The 26,920-nt window shown below is 52.9% G+C and overlaps 2 protein-coding genes across 4 annotated transcripts; both read right to left on the reverse strand.

Annotated features, from left to right (window-relative positions):
* Window positions 1–6,040: 6,040 nt before the first annotated feature.
* On the reverse strand, window positions 6,041–14,479 carry KEAP1 (kelch like ECH associated protein 1). Of its 3 annotated transcripts, none has more exons than XM_082456084.1 (6): window positions 13,713–14,479; window positions 10,960–11,645; window positions 8,871–9,556; window positions 7,393–7,598; window positions 6,938–7,114; window positions 6,041–6,779 (listed from the first exon to the last, which is right to left on the reverse strand). In XM_082456084.1, the coding sequence occupies exons 2-6, from the start codon at window positions 11,596–11,598 to the stop codon at window positions 6,613–6,615; spliced, it is 1,875 nt and encodes a 624-aa protein (XP_082312210.1). In that variant the 5' UTR covers window positions 11,599–11,645; window positions 13,713–14,479; the 3' UTR covers window positions 6,041–6,612. The 3 variants fall into 3 exon arrangements, with proteins under 3 accessions (XP_082312210.1, XP_082312208.1, XP_082312209.1); XM_082456082.1 differs by lacking the exon at window positions 13,713–14,479 and adding an exon at window positions 13,321–13,422; XM_082456083.1 differs by lacking the exon at window positions 13,713–14,479 and having other exon boundaries at window positions 10,960–13,314.
* A 2,215-nt stretch (window positions 14,480–16,694) lies between these two features.
* Window positions 16,695–20,224, reverse strand: S1PR5 (sphingosine-1-phosphate receptor 5). Its single transcript, XM_082456085.1, has 2 exons — window positions 20,090–20,224; window positions 16,695–18,669 (listed from the first exon to the last, which is right to left on the reverse strand). The coding sequence occupies exon 2, from the start codon at window positions 18,649–18,651 to the stop codon at window positions 17,455–17,457; it is 1,197 nt and encodes a 398-aa protein (XP_082312211.1). The 5' UTR covers window positions 18,652–18,669; window positions 20,090–20,224; the 3' UTR covers window positions 16,695–17,454.
* Between the last annotated feature and the right edge of the window lie 6,696 nt (window positions 20,225–26,920).

The following is a 26,920-nucleotide window of genomic DNA, read 5'->3' on the forward strand; positions in this document are numbered from 1 at the left end:
CAACTACTGAGCCTGCACTCTAGAGCCCACGAGCCACAACTACTGAAGCCCACGCGCCTAGAGCCCATGCTCCACAACAAGAGAAGCCCCCGCTCGAAGCAACTAGAGAAAGCCCCTGCGCAGCAGTGAAGACCCAATGCAGCCAAAAATAAATAAAAATAAATTTTAAAAAAATGTTCTGCTTTATACCATCCTTCATATGTGCATAGAAAAAGCAGTTTGCTCATCAAAATATTTACAGTCTCCAGTGAATGGATTAAAAGACACTGGTGTTTTCTGTTCTGTAGTCTTGGATGTTTTCTGAATTTTTGCAATGAACATGTATTACTTTCATAATCAAGGGGAAGTTATTTCATAATCAGAGGAAAGAAATAGCCAGTATTTGTTATCTGGGAGCCACAGAAGCATAGTAGATAAGCACACGGACTCTGGATTCTGGTCGCGACTCTGCCAGTTAATGACTGAGTTAGTTTGAGCAGATTACTTACTCATGCTGTGCTTCAGTTTCCCTCGCTGTAAAATGCAAATAATAACAGCTCAGGTTTGCCAGGCGATTACCATGTGCCAGGCACTGTTTTACATAAATTACTGCACTTAACTCTCCTAACAGCCCTGCTAAGTAGGTACTATTCTATAAAATGGGTCACAGGCGAGGAAGGAGGTAGGACTAGGCGTTCGAACCCCTGTGCGCCCCCCAGAGTGGGTCTGAGGAACTACAGCAGGCAGGAAGGTGCGCGCGCGTAGACTGGGAAGAAGGCGTGCCAAGGTCGCGCGGGAGATTTTCTTCCCCGAGCTACGATTGGCTGTCGTAGCTGTCAGCAGCCAATAAAGCCGCCAATGAGAGGCGCGGCCGCTGCGCTTTTCGAACCAGATGACTGAGGGAGCCGAGGAACCTGGACCGAGGCAGGTGCGACGAACCCTGAGGCGGGTGAGGGGACCTGGCGTCACTCCCTTCTTGAGAGTGACCCCAGCGCCGTTCCCATTTTCTTAGGGAGACCCCGGCGTCATCCCCCTTTCCTGAGAGTTACCCTAGCGTCATTCCTGCCGTGCTGAGGGGGACCCCAGCATCCTCTCGCCCTCCTGAAGTGAACCCTAGCAGCGTCTCTTCTTTCTGAGAGCGACGCCAGAGTCGTTCCCACTTCTTTAGGAAACCCTGGTGTCAGGCCCCTTGCTGATGGGGCCCCAGCATTATCCTTACTGAGGGAGACCGACCCTGGCGTCACCCCCTCTTCTTGAGGGGTCCCCTCCTATGTCATCCTCTCCTAAGGGGATCCCCCCCAGGGTCATACTCCCCCCCTTCCTCAAGGGTCCCCCTATTGCTCCTCCTTCCTGAGAAGGGGTCTGGCATTGTCCCCTCCCTTCCTGAGAGTTTGTCGTCATTGCCATCCCCACACCCTGAAAGGACCCATCATCCCCCTTCTCTCTGAGGGTAATCTCTTCCTCCCTTGCAATTCGAGAAGGACCCCGGCAAGGGCTTCGGTGGTCCCCGTACATGAGAAGTCCCAAAGCCCCCTCCTGCGCTTTCCTATCCCCAGCTGGGGAGAGGGAGAAGGCAAGGCTCAAATCACCCTCAAAATGTTTGCGGGCGGGGGAGCGAAACTAGCTGATAAAGGAACTCACCATGTCACATGAGAAGTTGTTTAAGGAACTGGGGCTGTTTCTCCTAAAATGGGAGCTGGAGGAAGGATCTAAAGCTGCCTTAAAATATTTATCAAGTGCTTGTCACAGCTCCTGACATCATCAGTAGGTACTTATTCAGCAACTGGATATGTGCAGGCTGTTACCTGAAAGAGGGATTACTCTGTTCCATGAAGTTCCAAGGTATCTGATGATAACAGGTAAAGAAAGGTCAAAAGGGCTTCTTGGGTTGAACTAAAATCGTTAACAGGCTAAGTAGCTCTACTCTTGCACAGAGCTGGCGAAATCCACACCGTTGGAGAAGCAACTGCATGACCTCACCAATTCCATTTAATCTCACAAATGTTTATCATACATCCATTGTGACCAAGAATTCATCTACTCAACGTTCAACTATGGGTGAAGCTCCTATTGTGTGCCAGTAAATAAAATGGTGAACAAGACGAAGAATAGAGGAATAATTATGAATACAAGGCAAAAAATACATTGTTTATGACTTCTGCAAGCTACTTTTTCCTAGAGCACTTCTCAGGGTTTCTGGTTGTACATTAATAAAATACAAATAACTGTCCACCCCTCACCGCCCTTGACCATAGGCTACAGGAGGGCAGAAACCATGTCTTCTGCTCCCAGTTGTATCTACACAGGGTCTGGAATATGGTAGGCACTGAAATATTTGTTGTTCCCGCCTCATCTGTTCACTTGGTGAATCCTCAGAGGAACTGGGAGATGGTCAGAGACGGTGATATATGATCAGTAAGGGAAAGACATGGGCTAGAAATGAAAGAGAATCCACCTGCAATAGCTGAGACTTAAGAAACACCAACTCCTTGGCTAATGCTATTAATCTCTCCTGACCCTGAAGCTGAGGGCAAGTGAAGGCAAAGAGGGAGCTGACGTCAGCATCGGGCTGCAGTTTCGAATTTCCCACAAATGTTGTCTAAATCAACTGAATAAACCCCAGGGGATCCTGGGATGTGTAGTCTGAAAAGTGTTCCTGCGTGTCCGGCTTACAATTTGGTGTAATAAAATCAAAGTTACAACCCTGAGGTGTGGATTTGGTGCTGGTGCTCACAGGAGGGAGAGTTCTTGTTTATTTATAAAAATATAATTTTCCCAGAAGTTCTGAAGAATGCTGATTTTTTAAAAAATAGGAACAAGCCAAAATCAGGGCATTCTACACTCTGGGGCTTCCCCAATCTCGCTCCTTTTCTTCTCTGGAAATAGTTCCGTTTTTTACCCAAAGGCCCGCAAGAGGGTGCTGCACTCCTTTTAGGCCACACTTCCTGTATCAACCCTGAGGGTCTTGGGGAGCTACAAAACCATCATAAAATAAGACAGGTGGGTTGGTGGAAGCACTGATTTTTTCACAGGTAATGAGAGCCAGTGAGGAATTTTAAGTAATGCAGGTATAGTACTCTGAGGTAATAAAATGTTATCATTATCATTCTGACTTTGAAAACCTTAATAATTCAGATTAATGTTAGCATTTCAGGTTTCTAGTACTTATCTCGTTCCTAGTCAATAATACTATATTGGGCTTCCCTGGTGGTGCAGTGGTTAAGAATCCACCTGCCAATGCAGGGGACACGGGTTCAAGCCCTGGTCCGCGAAGATCCCACATGCTGCGGAGCATCTAAGCCCGTGAGCCACAACTTCTGAGCCCACATGCCGCATCTACTGAAGCCCGTGCGCTCTACAGCCTGTGCTCCACAACAAGAGAAGCCACCGCAATGAGAAGCCCGCGCACTGCAACGAAGAGTAGCCCCCCCGCTCGCTGCAACTACAGAAAGCCCGCGCACAGCAACAAAGACCCAACACAGCCAAAAATAATAAATATTTAAAAAATAATAATAATAATACATTTATTGTATTCTTACTGTGTGCCAGGTGCTAGATACTGTTACTATTCCCCACTTTACAGAGGAGGAAAATGAGGCCCAGAGAGGATCTGCACCTAGTAAGTGACAGATATGGGTCTCAAACCTAGTCTGTTTTCTCTATTCTTTTTTCTTTTAAATTTAATTTTCTTAAATTCTATCTTCTGCAATACTGTATATTCCCACTAACATTTATATTTTAAAACCAGAATTCCCAGTGTTCTCCTTACTTGTTGCAAGTAATAAATACTTCCTTCGCCCAATTAAAAAACAAACGCACCAGAATACACTCCCAAGGGAGAAGATAGTCCTTGAATTGAAGGTATGTTGTATTGCACAAAGATACTCTAGCATCCAGAACTACAGTGGCCTTCACAGAGCTGAAAGTTATCTTAGACATTGTCCAGTTAATTGAGTGGGAAGTTACTTGCTCATCATCACTATGAGTTCATCCTGTCTTTCACCTTCATCTTTGTTTTCTCTTTCTATACTGGAACTTCCCCTTAGCTTATAAACATGCTTTATCTTCTCAATCAAAAGCAAAACCGTAAACCCTCCCTGAACCCTTCGTTCCTCTCTAGCTGTCATGCGTACTTTCTTTGCCTCTTCTCACCCAAATGTCTCAAAAGAGATGTTCCTTCTTTCAGCATCCTTCACTGATTCAGTGTTTATCTCCTCGGCAACAGTGCCTGTTCTAAGGAGGCACTCAATAAACATTTGCAGAATCTATTGCTTTACCCTCACGATTCTACCAAAATGGTTCTTAGTAAGCTTACTTTCCAATCGCCAAATCCAGCGAGCATTTGAAGGTCTCTTTCTGAACCGCTTTGTATTTAATAGTGATTCTTTTAAACTTTTTGTGCTCAAATTTTTCACCACTTGGCTTCTGTGACACTGTACATTTCTTAGTTTTTCTCATAATTTTCTGCTGTTGTGTTTCTATCGGGCCTTCTCTTACTTCCCTCTACTCCTTAAATATTGTTTCTCAGAATTATTCTTGTTCGACGCTAGTGTCTCAAAATGTGGTCCCTGGATGAGCAGCTTCAGCATCAACTGGGAACTTGTTGGAAATGCAGTTTCTTGGGACCCACCTATTGAATGAGAGACAGCTAGAAAATTCAACACCCATTTATGATTTTAAAAAAGATGTAGCAAACTAGGTATAGGAGGGAGCTTCCTGAACTTGATAAAGTTTCCAGCAAAACTTAAGGCACAGATTACAGACAATGTTTTGGCAAGTATCAGAATTAATGGTGGAACATTAGAAGCAGTCACCTTATAGTTAGAAGTAAGACAGCTATGCCCACTATTACCATTACTAATCAAAATTGTATAGAATGTCTTAGCTACTGCTGTAAGACAAGAAAAAGAAATGAGTTGTAGAACTATTGGAAAGATGACATTACACTATCATTATTTGTAGATGACTATCTGCTAAAAAAAAAAAGATACTAGAAAGAAGCTGGCAGAAGATCAATACATCTATATCAACAACTTCCCCATAACAGAAGTATCAATTTAAAAGGATCAGTAAGTAAAGATCTCATTGACAAGAGCAGCAAGGCCTATAAAACTCCCATAAAACCCACTGCAAGCCCTTTGTGGAGAAATTATAAAGCTTTCCTGAAGGACAGCAAAGTCTTCACTAAATAGACAGATATACCAAGTTCATGAACAGAGAGACCTAATACAAAAATTGTTTTCTCCCCAACTGGATACTTTAATATATTATTATTTTTATTGATATTAGTATAGTATTTTTAAATAAATTTATTTATTTTTATTTATTATTTTTGGCTGTGTTAGGTCTTCATTGCTGCGTGTGGGCTCTCTCTAGCTGCCGCGAGCGGGGGCTACTCTCCGTTGCGGTGCGCGGGCTTCTCATTGCGGTGGCTTCTCTTGTTGCTCCTGGCAGGGAAGGAATCAAATGTTTCCTCTAAGCTGTTTGGAAGAACCTGTGAAATCCCCAATAGTTGAGACCATACTTCATTTTTCTTTTCTCCACTCCCCCAGCACGAACAGAGTTGACTCGCAGAAGAAAAGATCCAGGCCACATACTCTGTTCACACATATAGTTCAGAAGGAACCAGGCTGTTGAACCCTTTGCCTAAGAAAATTCTCAAGAACCCCTTTGTCCCAGGCACCTAAATAAAATAAAAGGCTCAGTCTACGTTACTGAAGTGTATAAAGATGACCAGATGGACTTTCACGGCATTTGGAAGGCGTGCTAGGGATAGTCTGCCTTAAAATATAAACTGTTCGCATGTGCAGTTAACCTCAGGGAGCCCTAGGAGATGAGTCAAGGAGTTGGGTCACTGTCTGCAAAGCAGCTAAAAGTGATAGACAAAGTGAGCCCTGTGTGGCTTGCCCATGGGGAGAAAGATAACCTACATATCAAAATTCAACGGGCCGAGATAACAAACTGGTTTCAAATCCAAGCCCTAAATCAAAGACTTGAGTGCATTTCAGGAGAAGAGTCCTTTCTGTCCCACTGGTTCGAGACCTCCAGCTGAGAGCCCGGGTGGAAGACACTAGTTAGTTTGTTCTTTATTTTCAATGGAAAGTTACAGGGTTACTTATCAACAAAATGACTGTCCAGGGCAGCGATACCCAGTGGTTTCTATGTACAGGCCCATCCCCGGGGTCCACACCTCTGGAGGGGCCTCAGCCCCTGAGGCCTCAGTTGGCTCCTTCCCAGGCCTCCAAGAACCAATCACGAAGATGCAGGGAACAAAAACCAGCCTGTCCTCGGCACCTGCTTTCATCCCAAAGGGAGGCGGTGGCTGCTGGTGTGGGACCCAGGCCTGGTCTCGGGGTAGCAGGTGTAGGGGCCTCTCCCCGGGGGGCCCGTCCTTCCCGCACCCACCTCCCGGGCAGGCTCTCTTGGACATTCCTGGGACTACTCTGATGGGCTCACGGGTTCCCATTCTGGCCTTCTTTTCTTTCGAGTTGTCATTTTAACAATGAGGCATCCCAGCCTCCCATCCTGGAGGACAAGCATTTGCTCTGTAGCCTTTTCTTTTGTCCCTGTTTTTGTACAAAGACGACAATACTCTGGATTGGAACATTTTTTTGCCCGAGAAACAAAAGTGGCTCAACAGGTACAGTTCTGCTGGTCGATCTGCTTCCGGCAGGGCTCCATGGTGACAGCGACGCCAACCCCACTCCGGCCAGATGTCATGCAGGTCACCTCGCTCCAGGTGTCCGTGTCTGGGTCGTAACACTCCACGCTGTCCAAGAACGTGTGGCCGTCGTAGCCTCCTGCAGGGAGAGCAGAAGGGATTGTTGCTCCCTCCGAGGGCAGGGGGAAAAAGAGGAGAAGAAACCACAAGATGCCTTCCTGCCAGGATTGGAGCCCGCCCCTAAAAGATGGGGTTAGGTAGGCTTCTCCACCCAGGCCCCCACTCCCAGGGCCTCACCGAGAACGTAGATTCTTCCCTGGTGCACAGTAATTCCCAGAGCGCTTCTCCGATGCTTCATGGGGGCTACGAAAGTCCACGTTTCTGTCTCCACGTCGTAGCGTTCCACGCTGTTCAGCTGGTCCTGACCATCGTAGCCCCCCGCAGCATAGATGCAGTTGTGCAGGACGCAGACTCCTAAGTGGTACCACGCAGAGAGGGTGACTCCGGGGCCTGGCCTTGCGGGCCCCAGCCACCACCTTCTTGGGCGGGGGGACCCTCCCCTCCCCCTTCTCCCCTCTCCCGAGTGACCCTTTAGAAACAAAGCCGGGAGAGAAGAGCATGGACTCTATCAGAATCTAGCTCTCCCGTGTGTGCCACGGGGTTTAAGGCTGAAACAGGAGGCCTGGCCGAGTTTCACGCCCAGGGGTGGGAGGGTGTTCCTCTTCTCTCCCCTCCCCGCAGCCCCTGCGCACCTGCCCCACTTCGGATGGTGTTCATGGGTGTGATCATTCGCCACTCGTTTCTCTCTGGGTAGTAACACTCGGCTGAGTTAAGGCGATTCGTCCCGTCAAAGCCCCCGACCGCGTAGAGTAGACGGTTGAGGACAGCCACTCCCACCCCAATCCTTCGCGTCAGCATTGGGGCCACCAAGTGCCACTCATCCCGCTCTGGCTCATACCTGCAACGACATAATAACAATGACAACAGCAACCACAGCTGACCTGGAACACTGACCCCCACTGATATTCTGCTACGTCTTTAGGCACTTGAACTCTTTAATTCTCACAAGGATTCCCCAAAACACAAGTTATCAGTAGGTCCGTTTTCCGGATGAGGAAACTGAGGTTCACAGCCACCATCTGCTCAAGGTCGCATGCACATCTGTTGGACCCCAATGGCTCCGTCATACCACTGCCTGTGCTGAGTGTTATGTGTGTTACCTCACCAAAGCCCCACGCAGCCTGGTGGGGAAAGGAGTCCTTGCTATCATCCCCCACCTCACAGATGACAAGACGGAGGCACAGAGAGGTGAGATGGCATGCCCATGGTCACCCAGGAAGTGGCAGACCTGGGGTCTGATCCAGCTCTCTTGGACACCAGAACCCCAGTCCTAACAACTAGGCTACCGCCTGGCATGGTTCTTCTCAAAGTATGATGCTCAAAGACGGAGTAACCACATGTCCCAGTTGGCCCAGGCACTTCCAGTTCAGGCCTGCGCTCTGGGAATAATTCATAGGGCCCCTTTTTTTCTCGAAAGTGGGCTGCTGAGGGTGATGCATCATCTCATCATCCTATTCACAGACCGTGTACATTAGAAGCCTCTGGGGTGTTTGTTTAAAATTCCTACTCCCCAGCCTCACTCCAAATCCACCAATGCCAGATCTCCAGCATCCCCTGTGGTGGGCCGGGGAGTTTGTTTTAACAAGTTCCAGGTGAGAACTGTATTCTGGCTCACACCTCTGGAAAACAAGAAGGCAGAGGACTAGGCTATAGGAGAGTCAAAAGCCCAAAATACTTGGCCTCTAAACACAGGGTCGCCACGCACAGTTGTGCAGACTGTGTACTGCACAAGGGCACCACATCTAAGGGGGGAACCTACCATGTAACAGGCCTCATACATATGTTTATTACAACAATTTGTTGACAGATGGCAGTGAGGTGTCATGTTTTAACAAAATTAGCATATTACAACAATTTCAAACTGATGGAACTTTTTCCAAAGCTGCACAAAGTTGCTGTGTGCATTTGTGGTGGCCCTGTAAACAGTTCCTAGGCCCAGACACATCATCCAAGGTCATGACCATAAATCTCCCAGGAGTTTAGCTTCACCTTGAGGCTTCCACTCCCTGAAGGCAAGGCACAGAGAAAAGCACTCAACAACAGGGGGAACCCCCAGATCCCAATGGCTTGGGAACCCTTGGAGCCCACCCCTCCAGACGCCGCCACTCACCTCTCCACACTGTTGTGGTGGATACAGCCATGGGAGCCGCCGACAGCATAGATGTGCCCATCGATGACCCCAACCCCGATTCGGTTTCGAGGTACGCTCATGGAGGCGCAGGGCGACCACTGGTTGGTCATGGGGTTGTAGCAGTCCAGGGCGCTGGAGTCGGTGTTGCCGTCGGGTGAGTTGTTCCGGCCACCCACGGCATACAGCAGCCCACCTACCACACAGCCTGCCAGCCCGCTCCTTGGCACCTGCAGGTCCGCCAACCGGAGCCAGGTGCCATCACTGGGGTTGTAGGCCTCCAAGTAGCTGAGTGACTGGCGGAAGTAACCGCCGGCCGTGTAGATGAGCCGGCCCACCTTGGGCGCCCGGCAGGGCATCACCTGTGTGGGCTTGTGCAGGGTGAGCTCCTGGAAGATCTTCACCAGGTAGTCCTTGCAGCGGGAGTCCGACTGCAGGATCTCGCACTTCTGCAGCTGCATCTGCAGGAAGTGGGGTGTGAGCGAGTGGCAGCGCACAGCCCGCAGCAGCGCCTGCACGTAGAAGCGCCGCTGCTCACAGTCGTACTTGACCCAGTTGATACAGGCGTGGAAGACCTCGGACTCGCAGCGCACGTTCAGATCGTCCCGGCTGATGAGGGTCACCAGCTGGCAGTGGGACAGGTTGAAGAACTCCTCTTGCTTGGCCACCTGCAGAGGGCATTTGTGTGACGGCCTGACTTACATGTCTCTCTCCACCTCCCCACCCCCGCAGCCCGCCCTTCAACAGTGCTATGACCTTGGACAAGTCACTCAACCTGCCTCTGACGATCTCAGTTTCCTCAGGTGTGAAACGGGGATTTGAACAGTATGAACCTCACAGTTTGTGAGGATCAAATGAGTTACATTACATGAGCCAAGCATGTAGTGCATAAGTACTCAGGTAAATGGGCAAAGACACAATGTATCATGTACGTTTTTGTATGATTTTGTATTTGAACTATAAGAACATTACCCTTTTCTTTTAAGGAAATTACTTTTCAAAATAGCAGACAGACTACAAAGGCAATAGCAATAGAATATTCTAGAAAGAAAAAAAAGTTCAGCCTCGAAGAAAACAGCCTGAGTTGCAATTTCGGCCCATTACTTTCTAACTGTGTGACTTTGGGCAAAGACCTGAAACATTCCAGGTCTTGGTTTTCTTCCTCTATAAAAAGGGGATTAAATTAGTAGCTATCTCATAGCAGGGCTACTCCTAGGGTAAATATTTCTTGCCAGGCACTGGTCTATATAAATAATTTCAGTCACTCCACATAAGCGGGTTACCAATTTTCTGGTACCCCCAAGCCCATGCAACCCCTTGAAACCAATGCTGTGCAGGTCAGTGGGAGAGCCTTGCTCTTGGACCACCTTCCTGGAAGCCACAGGCCTTAGGACTAATGCCAGAGCTTCTTGGGGCATCTGGTCAACCCCCAAGGTGGTAGAGAAGAAGAGGAGTGGCGATCAGGGTAGTGTCCACCCCAGCTGGTCCCAGCCACTGGAGGATGACTTTGAAAACTTCCAAGAAGACATTCCAAAGCATACCTCCTCCTAGGAGAGCTGGGAAGATTCAGTGATTTAAAGGATGAAAATCACTTAGAACAGGGGCTAGCTCACAGCAAGTGCTCAACAAGCACTTATTTTCTCTATTCACAACTTCCTCCACTTAAAAACGAAAACGAAACAAAGAATAGTGCAAGAACAACACTTCGTGGACCAAAGAAAACATGTGTAAGGGTCATACTTGCAGTCAACAGCATGTCATGGGTGTTCAATAAATACTGGCTGACTGACTAAAAGGTCAGGCCCTGCTCAGCACACCAGAGTGGAATTGGCAACATAGTCACTGCACCCTATCCCCACCTTTAACCCCAGAGAGACCAGGGAGCCCAGAAACCCATGAAGCCCTCACTTTCCTCGTTGTTTCCCAGAGTTGCCCCAGATATGTAGACTAGGAAACCAGAACCCCATTTTTCTCCAGCTCCTTGCCTTGACCCTTCACATCTTAAGGGGAGACAGTGATGACCACCTGTCTGTTCCCAAGCCCTTGCTCCACGTCCCCTCCCTTTGCTCACCTCCCCAAAGTGCATGTAGATGTACTCTCGGGCACGCTGGTGCAGCTCGGTACAGCCGATCTGCTCGGCGAAGTTGGCGATGCCAATGGCGTTGCTGGGATCCAGCTGCTGCACCAGGAAGTCGCTGCAGGCGCGGACCACGCTGTCAATCTGGTACATGACGGCACCGTTCATGACATGGAGCACACACTTCTCACCCATGGAGATGGAGGCCGTGTAGGCGAACTCAATGAGGCGCTCCATGACCTTGGGGTGGATGCCCTCAATGGACACCACCTCCATGCCCTGCTCCCGCAGCCCATTGGTGAACATGGCCTTGAAGACGGGGCTGGATGAGGCCAGCACCACTTTGTGGGCCATGAACTGGGCGGCTGGTGCATCCTGGTACTTGACCTGCAGTGTGACATCACACAGCTGCTGGCTGAGCCGCAGTTCGTTCATGATGCCGAAGGCCTGCTTGGTGTGATCCTCCAGGGTGTAGCTAAAGGTGCGGTTGCCGTGCTGGGAGGGCGTCACCTCGGCCTTGCACTCGGTGGAGGCGTACATCACCGTGTCCCCTGCCCCCTCAGGGCGCTGTGACCTCAGGGGCAGGAATTGGGTGTGGGCCCCAGCCCCACTAGGCCCGGGTTCCAGCTGCATGGGGTTCCAGGTGACAAGGGACAACACCACCACTGGCACTCAGGGGCCTGGAGGAGGGAGAGCACAGGGCTGGGGGGAGGGCCTGGGGCCAGGCCTTCTTTCCTAAGATAAAGTAACTCCTAGACCAGTTTTCCCTCCTAAGCACAGGTGAAGCATTGTGCATTTGCGCTCCCTAACTGCCCCATGGCCTCAACAGCCCAAGGGTCCATCCTAAATCATAGGTCAGATGGTGACCCTCCCCTGCTCAGAATCCCCCTACAACTCCCTGTGGCATGAAGAACAAAACCAAACTCTTCAGTGGCTTGCAAAGCCCTTCACAGTCAGCTCCTGTCCACCTCTGCCCTTTGCTCATTCTGTTCCAGCTCTCTGGTGGCCCCTCCCTTCCTAGGACATGTCCAACTCACTCCTTCATTCACCTCACCAACATTTATTGAGCACCTACTGTGTGCCAGGCACTGTTCTAGGCACCGGGGACACAGCAGTGAGCAAGACAGGCATGCACTGTGTCCCGCTGGAGCTGACACTGAGGAGGGAAGGGCCGTAAGTAAAATAAGCAAGACTGGAGCAGAAACTGGGGTTATGAAGAAAATGACAACAGCATTGGGACAGTGTGATGTGGGGGCAGTTTTTTTAAAATCAAGTAGTCCAGGCCTCTGTTGGAGCTGAGACCAGAAGGGTGAACGTATGAAGAAGCTGGGGGTGGGAGTTAGTTTTCCAGGCAGAGGGAACAGCAAGTGCAAAGGCTCAGAGGCAGAATGATGAGAGACAATCTAGAGAATCAGGGAGGAGTGTAATGAGAGAGACTGACTAGTGAAGGGAGGCTTTCGGTGAACCCTGTGGAGTCTGGAGGGCCAGAGCATGAGTTATGTTTTGAAAAGTCCTGCGGGGAGTGGGGGGGCGGGTGGTGGATCTGCAAGAGGCTCCCTGGGTTCTTCATCTTATCTTTCTCTGGGCTCGACTCAGAGTCACCTCCTCCCTGTTTTATTTCCATCACAGCACTTGTCAGCAATGGAAAGGAGCTCCTTTGCTTGCTTGTTGAAAGATGGCCTGTCCCTCTGGCCCTGAGCCCCAGGCTTCAGAGGGCAGGTAGACCTGTGTAGGTCAGGGTTATGCCCACCCTCTCATGTGCCTCCCCTGCATCCTGCCTGGGGCCTGGCACCCCGCAGGAGTCAGTAAGCTGTGGCTGGCTGACTGCCCACTCCACTGTCCCTGCCAGAGCACCCTCCTCCACCGGGCCCTGGATGCCGCTTGGCCGCCTCTCCCCAGCCGAGGCCCAAGCCTGCCTCTCGGTCTTTGGCCAATGGGTCAACGGTGCCCCCTGGGCACCGAGCGCTTCCCCCCAAGAAGCGGTAAGTGGGGGACTGCGCATGTCACGCCTGAGCCGCCAAGGCCTGGAGAAGGGAGGAAGTAACCCCGCCGCGGCCTCTCCACTGCCAGCCCCGGGGCACAGACCAAGCCCCCCAACGCCCCGGGGTCCCCGGGCCTCCGTCCGAGGGGCGCTCCCTGGACCTCTCGCTCGGCTTGCGTCGCTCCCGGGCCACCCCGCGAGTCGCGCCGTCCAACAAAAGGATAGGACTCGAGCCGCGCCCTCCTGGCCCTCCGCGGAGCCGCGGAAACCCCGAGACCGGGCCCGCATCTCCCGGTTCTCCGGCCCCCGGGCACGGCCGCAGGGCGCTCACGGCCCGCGGCGCCCTCAGCCCGGGCGCAGGCCGCCCCACTCACCCCGCCATGGCCGCGCTCGGGCTCCGCCTCCGTCGCCCAGGCCCGGGCGCCTCCATCGCAGTGCGCAGGGGGGAGGCGCGGAACGCGCGCAGGTCACCATGACTAAGCAGAGCCGGGCGCCGGCCGTGTCAGAATAAAAGTCCTCGCGGCCCCAGGCCTCCCGCGGCGGGGCCGCTCCCCCTCCCCCGCCCACGCTAGCTGTCGCCCTGTTGCGCAGCCCCAGCGCGGCGACCACAGCGCCGGTCATTGCGGCGGGACCAAGGACCGCAGCGCAGCCAGCCGCGTGGTCGGAGCCGCGGAGAATCAGAGCCCCAGGTTCGAGGCCCAGCGCTTCCCCGCACCAGGGATCAGTGGACACCCCTCCCCGCCGCTGCCGCCGCCGGCGCGCTCACCTGCGTCTCTGCGTAGCCTCCGCTGCTCTCGCCGCGGGGTGGGGATGCCAGGGGCGCGGCGGTGGCTCCGGGGACGGTGGTGCCACACGCGCACCGAGCTTCCGGGAAGCCCGAGGGGCCGTGGCCCGGTCGGGCGCGGCTCCCGCCTAACCTTCACTGTCAGGGTCCCGCGGGCGCTTCCGCCGTCTGGGGGGGCCTCGGCTTCGGGGCGGCGGGGCCTGCGGGATTGCGGCCGTCGAATGGGGGGCAGCCTCGGGACGCCCGGGAAGGAGGCGGGGAGAGGGCGCAGCGGGGAAGGAGTCGCGATTCCCCGCCCTTCCCGCAGCTGCCCGGCGCTCGTGAGCGAGGAATGGGGCGTCGGGCGAGGGCGCACGGCCAAGCCCACCCGGCCCGTCCCTCCTTCGCAGCCCCTTCCATCCGCCGGGTTTCGTCGTGTCAGCGCAGGTCTGCTCTCCACGACCTGTTCTCCCTTTAACTCCACACAGTGCAGGCCTCACATTAAGGCGGCCTCAGGATCCAGCCAGAATTGTCTGCCTACTTGGATTTGCATTGTCTTTATTTTTTATCTCCAGTCTGGAGGCGCGTGGAGCTCGCGGTCGGGCATTCGAACAACGGCTCTGCCACTCTCTATCTCTGTGCTGGTGGGCCCATAATTTAACCTCTCCATGCTTCAGTTTCCTCCCTGTAAAATGTTAATACCTGCTAGGTTATCGGGAGAACTAAATGAGAACGCTAGGGCCTAATAAATATGGATTGTTATTTTTCATGGCAAGTGATACTGAGTTTGCTGTTTGTGATATAAAGTTAGTTTTTAAGTAAATGTATTTAAGTTTTTTAAAAAGAGTCCATCTATATGAAACACTAGGCTGAACAGATGTTGGTCTAAGAAAGGATTACACCCGCTTCCGGGGTGAACCGGGAAGATTCAGCCTCCCTGCCCAGGGTCTGGGATTAATCCAGTGTCCGAGGCTGGAGTGGGGTTCCTCCCCCCTCCTCCCATTCCAGTTGCGTGAAGCTGCAGTTCTGGGTAGCTCCAGAGGGGGCGCAATAGCATAGCCGGCAAATACTGTATAGGGAGTGACTGAGACTGTGGGGAAACCCGCACCCTCCTCCACAGGCCGAAAGAAACCTCCGGTATCTCAAAATAACATCTACAAGCCCTGTGACCCAGCAGTGCCACGTGTAGAAATTTATCCAAGGTACACTGGCACAGGTGCAGGAGGATGTATGTACACAGATGTTTATTGCCACACTGTGTATAAAGGCAAGGTGTTGGACTCAACACGTGTCCCTCCCTAGGGCCCTGGTATAATAAGTGGTGGTATGTCTATGCTGTGAAATACCATGCAGCCAGTGAAAAGAAGCAAGACATGTTTACCTCAATTTTTTTTAATGTGGAAAAAAATAAGTTCTATGAACTGAATTGTGCCCCCCCCCACCATCATCATATTTTGAAGCCCTAACCCCCAAGGTGATGGTATTTGGAGATGGGGATTTAGGAAGGTAATTAGGTTTAGATGAGGACATGAGGGTGGGGCCCTCATGATGGCATTAGTGCCCTTATCAGAGGAGACACCAGGGAGCTTGCTCTCTTTCTCCACCATGTGAGGACACAGCCAGAAGGCAGCTGTCTACAAGCCAGCAAGAGAGCTCTCACCAGAACCCAACCATGCCGACACCTTGATCTTGGACTTCCAGCCTCCAGAACTGTGAGAAATAAATTTTGGCTGTTTAAGCCACCTAGGCTATGGTATTTGTTATGGCAGCCAGAGCCAATTAACACAGTACAAAATCTAGATGTGCAACAGTTTCCAAGATATACTATTAAGTGATCAAAGCAAGGTGGAGAGCAGTGCTAAAGTGTAAAACGAGAGAAGATGTATTTACATTTCAGCTCATTTATCCACAGAATAGCTCTGGAAGTTTCCCAATAGTGTATGCATCCAGGAGGGGGAACTGGTGCTTTTTGAATTTTGTAAGATGTGAACAAGTGAATAACTCGTCTGCCATCACACCATCACACAACTGAACAATGGGGTGGGGTGTCTCAGGTTGCCCTGGAAGATTACAGGAGCCTGGGGATAGGGGAACCAGGCCAGGTGGGAGATTGGGTCCAGTTCTCGAAGTGCCCTGGGATGCGACCCCAGGTTTGAGTGTGTTTGTGTTCCAGGAAGTAGGTTGTTTCCCCGTGCGTACGGTCTGCAGTGATGGCCTGAGAGTGGCCCACGGAGACTCAGGTCCCCAGGCTGGGTCAGTGACCGCCTCCCCCCGCCCCCCCCCCCCGACCCCGCCGCAAAACACACCGCGATCTTTACGGCTGCCTGCAGTTCCGCTGTTTCCCGGCAGGCGGCGTGCCGCAATCTGAGCCCAAAGCCCCCAGTCCTTTCCCCACACCCACCCCGCCCCTCTCCCGCCAGCCCCTCTGCACTAGAGGTTAGGAATACGCCTGGGGACACCTGGGGGCCAGGGACAGCTGGGAGACGCGGCCTCCGCTCCTGGAGCCTTTTATGGGCACAAACGGGGCCCTAGGATCGCCCCTGGCCGAAAATGCAGACCGTTGAAGGAGGGAGTGTCTGCTTGGCCTTAACAGACCCCTCCAGAGGGGCCAGACATCAAGCCTGCGCCTCCTCGGACCTCGGAGCCTGACCACCTGGTCTAGTATCCTGGCTCAGACACTGGGACAAGGTACTTAGTTCTTGGAGTTTCCTCATCTGTCAAATGGGGGTGAGGAAACCTACCTTGAAAGGTAGCAGTAAGGGTGAGAAAAAGGCCTGTCCTGGGCCTAGCACTATGGGGCAGCTATCCAGGCACAATAAACTGTAATCACTTTTATTATTCGATTGTATTTTTATTCTTTATGAAGGATCTGACACCACATTCAAAGAAATCTTGTTTCAGATAGGAATTGGCTGCGTCTCCTAGAGTCAAATTTTAGGGTGCCCTGTCTTTGGTTCCTCCTCTGAAGTGAAGAGCTGTCCTTGACTCCTTTCTCCCCCACACCCAATTTCCTCCGGAATTCTGTCCAATACCTCCCAAATCCATGGAGAATCCACATGGTCTGATTCCTTATCATCACTCCCCTAGGCCAGTGCAGTCACCATCACCTTGTTCTCCTAGCTTCGCCCTCCACAGAGACCAGAGGCATCTGTAAACACGTGAGCCAGATTAAGTCCCTCCTCTGCCTAGAACCCTCCATGAATCCCCCTTCACTCAGAGCAAAAGAAAGTCCTCCCCTGGGCTCATAAGTCCCTGCCCCATCTGTCCCATTATTTCCCTGCCTTTGTTTCCTCCCACTCTCCCTCTCCATTCTCCGCTCCAGCCACATTGACATATGTGCTTTTCAGAGAACACACAGGCATATTCTAGGCTCAGGGCCTTTGCAGCCCCACCCTGAAATGATCTTCCTTCAGAAGTTCCCAGGACAGTCCATCTCACATCACATGTCACCATCTCTGCAGAGAGGCATCCCCTGACCACCATCGCATCACTGTATTGTCACTGGAATTATCTCCATACCTCTTCATTCCATTATTGTCTATGTCCGCCACCAGAACATCAATTCCACAAGGGAAGGGATTTTTGTCTGTTTTGTTCATTGCCGTGGGGTTCAGCGTCAATAAAATACATTCTCCTGCGTCTTTTCTTCCTCCACCATCCTCAGCTGCTTTTCCTATAAATTCCTTTATTTAGCAAGAAAGTCTGCGAAAGACTCTTAGGGAGGCCAATGGCGGACCAAAGGGCGTCACTCTGCGGCTGGCGGGGGTACCAGGGTCCAGGCGGCTGTGAGCGCGCCAGGGCTGCCGGTCGAGCCGCTGGCGTCCAGCCCGTCCCGCTGGGGTGACGAGCGCTCAGAGTGGCTGGAGCTGCCATCCAGGCCAGGAGGCAGCCAGCGCTGCAGGCCACCCGAAGCCCCAGGGGCGCTCCCCGACGGCTGGGAGGCACCCGGGCCTAGGCTGCACCAGCGGCGGCCGCAGCAGAGGAGGCGCAGGAGCGCTTGGCGCATGTCGCGGTTGGTGAACGTGTAGATGATGGGGTTCAGAAGCGAGTTGGCCATGGCCAGGCCCAGGAAGGGGTCCGCCTTCAGGAGCACAGGACAGGCGCGCGCCGGGCACGCCACGTCCAGCAAAAGCAGCAGGAAGAGTGGTCCCCAACAAGCCACGAAGGCCAGGAGCACCACGCTGAGCGTGCGCAACAGCGCCAACGAGCGCGGCGTGCGGCGTGCGCGGGTCGAGGCGCCCTCGCCAGCCCCGGGGCGGGTTCCCAGGCGTCGCGCTTTGGAGCGCACTTGGCAGTAGATCCTCGCGTAGAGTGCGCAGATGGCAGCCAGGATGCCAACAAAGGCGAGCACGCAGAAGAGCACGTAGGCCTTGGCGTAGAGCGGCAGGACCGTGGAGCAGGCGTCCAGACGGCCCAGACAATTCCAGCCGAGCGCGGGCAGTAGCCCAAGGAGCAGCGACACGCCCCAGGCGGCGGCCGCCAGCGCCAGCGTGCGCCCCCGACGGGCGGCGGGAGCGGGTCCCCTGCGCTCCATGGTGAGGAGGCGCTCGAGCGCGATGGCCAAGAGGCTCAGCACGGACGCGGCGAGCGCCACGAAGACGCCACCCTCACGAGCGAACCAGAGCGCGGGCGACAGGCGCAGCGTGAGAGGCCCCGACAGCAGGATGTTGGCTGCATAGGCGGCGCCCGCCAGCAGGTCGGACAGCGTGAGGCTACCCAGGAGCAGGAACATAGGCGCATGGAAGCGCGGGTGGCGTCCGAGCACGATCAGCACGGCTAAGTTCTCGAGTACGATGAGCGCGCACACGGCCAGGCACACGACGGCGTCGGCGCGCAGCCCCGCGCCGGGCTGGTAGCGCGCACCGCGGAGCTTCCCGGTGTAGTTGTAATGCAGGACGATGACCTCGCTCACTGGCGCTGGCCGCAGCAGCCCCGGCTCCATGGGCTGCCCGCCCCAAGACTGCGGGGAGGTTGGGTGCAATGTCAGGCCTGGCGTGCACCATCCCCGCGGCCTGCGGAGGCGGGCACGGGCGGGGCCTCACCTGCGAAGGGGGCCCTAACCCCCTACTCCCTACCCCACACGCACTCCTGGGCCCAGAGGGAGTTTGGGATGGCAGGGGGGTGTCCATGGAGACAGGCCGACACAAAGACACACAAATAACATCACAAGGGGACAGGGTAACACACAGTCCCACAGGAAAGGTACACTAATAATTCACACACAGCAGGGACATCCAGAGGCATATTAATCATAAACAGACAAAAATAGCCACACACAGAAAGTGACACACAAATACAGTGATACACCGACAAGGACATGTGCACAGATAGTCACAAACTAGGGCAAAATGCGCAGTTACACCCCATCAGGGAAACACGAATGCACATTCACACATGGACAGAGAGACACAGGCAAAGATATACAAATTCCGCCACACGCAGACGGGATCTTATGCCTAGTCTCACAGGCCACAATTTCACAAACTCCACCCACACCCAGCCTGGAACCCAGAGCCCCACAATCTGCACACCTCGCTGCACACAGGGCTTTTTCCTGCGAACCCCCCTTCATCCGCCACAAAACCTCAGGGAGAAAGCTGAGCCTATCCACGCACTTTGCAGAGGCAGAGCCTGAGGGCAGCAGACAGGATCCACATCTCACAGACTCTTGCAGAAATGCATATATGTCATTAAAGTATAATAATACCTCCCACCTGTGACTGCACGCTATAATCCCCTCATCCCCAATTTACAGGCGAGGAAGCTGAGGCTCAAACAAAGTACCTCGCATAGAAGCAGGCACAAAGGTTTTCACGCTCCCACACAAACACATCCACGCAGAAGCAGTCACACAGTCACGGGAGTCCCACTTAACAGATGAGAAAACCAAGGCCTAGGGAGGGGAACGGACTTAGTTGGACATGGCAGAAACAAATGCATCCCAGACAGCTTCAGCTGCACACAGGGAACCAGGCACAAATACAGACTCACAGGGAGTCACGGACTCAGCCACGCTGGGGGGAAGGGGACATCAAATACACGCAGATACAGGTTACATTCGCTCCGCTGGGGACACTGCATAGAGGCTCACACCCTGTGCACCGCCCGCCTCGCCTCGTCTTGCCTGGAGGCAGGAGTGAGGTAGTGAAACTTGCAGTGGCGTGGCTGGGAGGGAGCGAGGCCAGGGGATTCCGGGCGCCCCCCACACACCCCCATCCAGGGTCCCGCATCCAGTCCTGAAGTCGCCGGTTTTCCCCTGCCGAGAGGCCTTCGGGAAAGGCCAAGGAACCCAAGCAAGGGGACAAGGGTAGTGACAAGGGCAACACCCTCTGGGCCAGGCCGAGCCCCGCACGCGAAAGGACCCTGTGCTGTACACTCACCCCTGCGCCCAGGTGGTGTGCGCTCAGCAGTCGAGCGGCCTGGAGCTGAGTGAGCTGCCTCTGTTCGGGGGGCGCGGCTGGAGCTGACAGGCGAGGGGGCGGGCCCGCAAGGCCGAGCGCCGGCGGTCGCAAGCAGTTGCCCCCTCCCCTTGGGGCCCGGGCTCCCAGCCCGTGTCTGCCAGCCTGTGCCACTCGCCGCGGCACCGGAACGCGCCCTGGTGGCGACTGGCACAGGCGAGCCCTCAGCTCCCCGCTCCGGGCCTGGGCTGCTCTCCCAGGGACGCTCCGTCGCGGTGGGAGGACCCGGAGACATGAGGAGGGGAGGGTTCTTCAGCCGGGGCGGCCGCAACCCGAGCCTCTCCCCCCGCCCCCGCCCCCACCCCCACCGAAGTAAAGGGGTCCTCCCTGTCCTCTGGGCACTGGTCCCTCCCTATAGTCCACCTACCTTCCAACTGAACCTCCTGGGCTGCACCCCAAGGACGTCCCGCCGGCGGAGGGACCCCGGCAACCCGGGTCAGGAGGGGTCTTCGGCAGCGGTAGCCTCAATCCCCTCCCCCCAGCAGCTAGGTCCCGTCGGCCTCCGGGCTCAGGCCCCACCCCATTTCCCCGCTCCCACCCCCGGTTTGGGGCGAGTGGGGGAGGGGCAGGCGCGGTCAAGATTCTGGTGGGAACCTCTTCCTCCCCAGATAAGGAGAAGCTGGCTCGTAAGTCCCCCTGGTTCTCCCGCTTCCCCCACCCCGTCTCTCTCACCCTTATCACTCCCGACAACGTGATTTACGCGGTTGTCATGTTTCTGGACTGTGTCCCCTCCAGTCAGCCGCACAGGGGTAGGAATTCGCGTTCTGTCGTGGGCTCTGCCTGGACACGGCCTGTGCTCAGTAAGCAGCCGCTGAGTGAGTGAATGAATGAATGACTGTCTCCCTCACTTTCTCTCTGTGTGTCTCTCTTCTGTTCTCTCAGGGTCTCTCCATCTCTGTCCCTCCCCGTCTCTGTGTGTGTCTCTCTCAGTCGCGTCTCCGTCTTTCTCTGTTTGTGCCTCTCCCACGTCTCTCCCAGGCCTCCGCTCCTCTGACGGGCCAGTCCCAGCTGGCCCCGCAGCCCGCACCCCCAGTTCCCAGGAGCCTCCAGGCTGGGAAGCTCCGTCCTACCAGAGGCCACAGCCGGGAAGGGGGGCTGGGCCTGGCTGCCGCGACCTTCACCGGGACTGTGCCCTTTGCACCGGCTGCCTCAGGCTTTGCCGGTCACGGGTGGGGTGAGGGCGTCCCAGGGACCATGAGCCAGAGGTTGGGGATGGATCGGAGGTGTGCCCCCAGGGAAGGGACCGCGTGGGACACCCAGGCTGGGTCGCATCCCCGTGTAGCCTCTTAGGGAATCCCCGTGGCTCCAAATAGAACCACTCCTGCCTGCTCCGACAGATCACACACAGGGACAGCGCAGCCAGTGGGGCCCGCGAAGGGGGGGGGCGCCTTAAGGTTTGGGTGCCAGAGCTCCACAGCCTCCCGCGACCAAGCCCGCTGGGATGAGCCCTGAAGATTCCCCAGACGTGGCAGGGCCATGCCTGGCACACATCATGTGCTCCATAGATGACCCCATTCTGCAAAGGGGAAGCCACACCCCAGGGTGGGAAAGTGGCTGCTTCTCACCTCCCAGGCGGCAATCTCACCTCCCACGGGCCCTGCAGGGTGGAGGGGGGCTCTTCCTGCCACGGGTCTCAGGCCCCAGCACCCCCAACTCATGCCACCTCGTACACAAGATCCCACGAGATCACAGCCCTCTTCCTGCTCCAGACCCTCCCATGGCTCCATATGTGGCTCAGAGTTAAGGTCCAAACCCTAACTACAAGGCCTTCAAAACCCACAAGGCCTTGCACAGTCTTTCCTCCTTACACCTCTGCTATTCCTCTGCCATACTCCCTTCCAGCCCCACTGACTTCCCCCCAGTTCCTCACACACTTCAAGACCTTGGCACTTGGGGATCAGCCTGCCTGGAACATCCTTCCTCCAGCCCTTCCAGCCGGTCACCTCCTCAGAGAGGCCTTCCCTGCTGTGTCCCCCTCCTCCCCAATCTCACATGGCAGTTGGCACCATCTGAAATTACCTTGAATATTTACTTATTCATCTGGCATACTGTGGGTCTCTGCCCTAGACTCCCAGCTCCAGGAAGCCAGGGACCCTGTCTGTCCCTCTGCCCAGTCACTGAGTAAAGGTTAAGAGTTTGTAGCGTGCAGCTGGGCTCAGCTACTTTGTAATCTAGGACTCTGGGCAAGTGACACCCACTCTGAGCCTTGGCGGCCTCTGTTGTAAAATGGATAATGACAGTTCCCACTCCGAGGGATGCTGTTGAGGAGGAAGGAGTGGAACAGAGCTGTGAGACACAGGTGAGAGTTCAGTAAATGTTAGCTCAGGTGCTATTGGTCACCACTGTATCCCAGAGGAGGGATTAGGAAGGGGTTCAGCTCAGGCCCTATCAACCCCAGGCACCACTACCACCCCAACTCTCCCCCTCCCCCTGCCCCCCAGCCATGCCTGGTCTCTTTCCCAGGGGAAGGGCACCCCTGGCCTCTGCGCTCCTGCCACAGCCCGCCGCCTGATGCAAGCCTGGGCCGGCACACCTGCCTGACAGGTTCTGCTGCCAGGGCCCTCACCCATAGGGGCCGCCCCAATCTGTGCCCACTCTCACTGAGCACAGTATCCTCATCTCTGAAAGAGCAAAATGCCTCCCACAGTACCCTCACACCTCCACCCATCCAGAGTCAGAGGGCTGCAGCAGGACTTCCCATTCCCCCCCTCTCCATCTCCCTGTGACCAGTCCTGAGGCATGAATGTGGCTGCAGGGAGGTGTGAACTGACAACTTTCCCACAGCCAGAGACCAGAGCATTCATGGTTTCGGCGGGGGTGGGGGGTGGGGGTGGGTGGGCGGGATGGGTGGGTTGTCTCAAACTGGAGGTTGAAGGGCCAACTCTGGCTCACAACCTCAAGATTTGTTTGCTTGGCTCAAAGGTTTCCCGTTCAAACATCTGTCTGAACTGTACAGAGACACTAGTCTGGTTGGTATATTTGTTTCTCACAGGAGTACGGGTTAATTTTGGAACTGCTATGTACTAGCACTGAACAAATAAGTACATATGTTGTAGATACTGACAACCAGTTTCCATACTGTTGGAGAATGAAGCTACAAATAAGCAGTGTGGTGCCGGATGGGGTTATCATTATGAAATGTTTATTTTAACAGTTAGATATGAAAGTAAATATGGATGTGAGTGTACACACGGATTAGTACACACACATTTCCCAGCTCTGTCTGCCGAGGGCTCAGAGCAATGGCACCCCAGTAGCAATGAGTACACTCAGCACCCAGATCTTGGTTTCTAAATACCATTTTCCAGTGTGAGGAACCAGGGCTTCTTGGAGAAATGACCACTTCTAGGGCTGGGGCAGAGAAACTGCACAAGGACCCTGGAGCATCTTCTAGACAGAGTGCTTTAAAAAAAAAAAATGCCAAAAAGACACCAGAGCCAGTCTGAAAGAACTCCCACTGGCCAAAGCTGGAACAATTTGAACAAAATAAATAGCGATAGAATTGGATTATAACCCAAAGAATAAAATAAATGTCCACAAATCCATACCGATTTAAATACATGATTGAATCTATTTTAAAATGAGGGAGAAGGAACAAATCTTCCCGACAGAAGAATTCCAATTAATAAAAGTATAATGAGGGAATTCCCTGGCAGTCCAGTGGTTAGGACTCTGCACTTCTACTGCAGGGGGAACGAGTTCGATCCCTGGTCAAGGAACTAAGATCCCACAAGCTGCGTAATGCAGCCAAAAAAAAAAAAAAAAAAGTATAATGAATGATGAAAATAGAAAATCACTGTTAGAATACCACTGTGATAATTGTTGCATGTAGAATCCACTGATGAATGAGAAAATTAATGGGTAAAACTTTAAGAAGAAAGACGACATTCGCATAGCCTCAAAGTTTCTCCTCCCAAATATTTATTAATCACCTAGGTGGTCTTAATCTTTGTCCAAAAATTCTTGGAAACTCCCTCTAAGGGGGAGAGCTAAGTTCCCCCCTCCTTGAGGGAAGGAGCTGGACTTGGAGACTTGTTTCCAAAGAATAGAGTGTTGTCCACACAAAAACCTGCACATGGATGTTACTAGCAGCCTTATCCATAATTGTCAAAACTTGGAAGCAACCAAGATGTCCTTCAGTAGGTGAACGGATAAATAAACTGGTACATCCAGACAATGGACTCAAAAAGGGATGAGCTCAAAAAGAGATGAGCTATCAAGCCATGAAAAGACATGAAGGAAACGTAAATGCATATTCCTAAGTGAAAGAAACCAATGTGAAAAGGCTACATGATGTATAGTTCCAACCATGTGACATTCTGGAAAAGGCAAAACTACGGGGACAGATCAGTGGTTGGCAGGGATTATGGAGGAAGGAGGGATGAATAGGCAGAGTACAGGGGATTTTTAGGGCAGTGAAACCATTCTGTATGATACAGTAATGGTAGATACATGTCATTATCCATTTGTCTAAACCCATAGAATGTGTAACACAGAGAGTGAACCTCAATGTAAAAAATCTATGGACTTTTGGGACTCCGCGTGGTCCAGTGGTTAAGACCGTGCTTCCACTGCAGGGGGCACAGTCTCGATCCCTGGTCTGGGAAATAAGATCCCGGCATGCCTCGCAGTCTCGCAGTGCGGGGGGGACGGGGGGGGAGCCACTATGGACCTATGGACTTTGGGTGATAATGATGTGTTCATGTAGGTTCATCAGTGGTACTAAATACACTACTGTGGTGTGGGGTGTCCATAGTGGGAGAGGTTGGGAATGGGGCACAGGGAGTATATGGGATATCTCTGTACTTTCTGCTCAATTTGCTGTGAACCTAAAACTGCTCTAAAAAATAGAGTTTATTAATCAAAAAAAAAGGGGGGGGGAGGGATAAACTAGGAGTTTGGGATTAACATACACACACTACTCTATATAAAATAGATAATCAACAAGGACCTACTGTATAGCACAGGGAACTCTACTCAATATTCTGTAATAACCTATATGGGAAAAGAATCTGAAAAAGAGTAGATATATGTATATGTATTACTGATTCACTTTTCTGTACACCTGAAACTAACACCACATTGTAAATCAACTATACTCCAATATAAAATAAAAATTAGGGACTTCCCTGGTGGCACAGTGGTTAAGAATCCGCCTGCCAATGCAGGGGACACAGGTTTGATCCCTGGTCCAGGAAGATCCCACATGCCGCGGAGCAACTAAGCCCGTGCACCACAACTACTGAAGCCCACGTGCCTAGAGCCTGTGCTCTACAGCAAGAGAAGCCACCATAATGAGAAGCCCACGAACCGCAACAAAGAGTAGCCCCCGCTCGCCACAACTAGAGAGAGCTTGTGTGCAGCAACGAAGACCCAACACAGCCAAAAAATTAAATTAAATTAAATTAAAATTTAAAAAAAAAGATAAAAAGCCTGAGAGGTCCTCGAGAAGACATATGCTCCCAGGCCATGCCACCAGGAGGCTTTGGACATTTCTATTGCCAGCCTGGCCTCTCACAGTATCTGAGCTTGAAATCCCTGGCTGCAGTGCCAGGAGCATGGATTTTAGAGGAGACAGGTGGCAGGGCGACTTTCAGTTTCTAAACATCCCTGAGCCTCCACTTCCTCATCTGAAAATGGGAACACCATGGTCCTCTGCCCATAAGGGGCTCACATTTTTGTGGGAGACAAAAAAAATCATACACAAGTTATTAAGAGAATTCCACATAGTGACGTGTGCTATAAACAAATAAAATATAATGTTGTGTTACGGGAGTGAATGGGGAATTTTTTTTTTTTTTTTTTTTTTTTTGGCCGCGCAGCTTGTGGGCCACAACCAGGGATGGAACCCGCGCCCTCGGCAGTGAAAGTGTGCACTGGACCGCTAGGGAATTCCTGGAATGGGGACCATTTTAGATCCAAGAACAGGCAAGGCCTCTTTGTGGAGGTGAAGTGAGCTGAGGTCAGAATAACATGAAGGCAGAGGGAAGGGTGTTCCTGGAAGAGGAATCAGCATGAGCAAAGGCCTAGCTTACTGTACTTCCTTTTTTTTTTTTAATTAAGGGAGTTCCCTGGTGGTCTAGGGGTTAGGACTCAGAGCTTTCTTTTTTTTTTTTTTAATAACTTTATTTATTTATCTTTGGCTGCGTTGGGTCTTCATTGTTGTGTGTGAGCTTTCTCTAGTCGCGGCCATCGGGGGCTACTCTTCATTGCGGTGGCTTCTCTTGTCACAGAGCACGGGCTCTAGGCGCGTGGGCTTCTGTAGTTGTGGCACGTGGCTCAGTAGTTGTAGCTCGTGGGCTCTAGAGCGCAGGCTCAGTAGTTGTGGTGCACGGACTTAGTTGCGCCGAGGCATGTGGCATCTTCCTGGATCAGGGCTTGAACCCGTTTCCCCTGCATTGGTAGGCGGATCTTAACCACCGCGCCACCAGGAAAGTCCGGACTCAGCGCTTTCACCGCAGTGGCCTGGGTTCAATCCCTGATTAGGGAACTGAGATCCTGCAGGCTGCGCAGCGCGGCCAAAAAAAAAAAAAAAAAAAAAAATGGAGGTGATAGTCAGGTAACATAAAATTAATCCTCTTAAAGGAACAATTCAGTAGCATTGAGGACATTCACAATGGTATTCAACCACCACCTCTATCTAGTTTCAAAGCATTTTTATCACCCCAAAATGAAACCTCACACCCATTAAACAGTTGTTCCCCATTCCCATCCCCCAGCCCGAGGCAACCACTGATCTGCGCTCTGTCTCTA

This window comes from Balaenoptera physalus (genome assembly GCF_965194825.1).
Source record: "Balaenoptera physalus genome assembly, chromosome: 3".
NCBI classification, from domain to species: Eukaryota; Metazoa; Chordata; class Mammalia; order Artiodactyla; family Balaenopteridae; genus Balaenoptera; species Balaenoptera physalus.

Excerpts from the sequence above, each read along its gene's own strand:
- S1PR5 (XM_082456085.1), bottom strand. The coding sequence starts at position 18,651 with ATGGAGCCGGGGCTGCTGCGGCCAGCGCCAGTGAGCGAGGTCATCGTC.
- KEAP1 (XM_082456084.1), bottom strand. The coding sequence starts at position 11,598 with ATGCAGCTGGAACCCGGGCCTAGTGGGGCTGGGGCCCACACCCAATTC. Across the intron at positions 7,599-8,870 it reads CACCACAACAGTGTGGAGAG|GTATGAGCCAGAGCGGGATG; the intron begins GTGAGTGGCGGC and ends ATGTCGTTGCAG. Across the intron at positions 7,115-7,392 it reads CACCATCCGAAGTGGGGCAG|GAGTCTGCGTCCTGCACAAC; the intron begins GTGCGCAGGGGC and ends GGTACCACTTAG.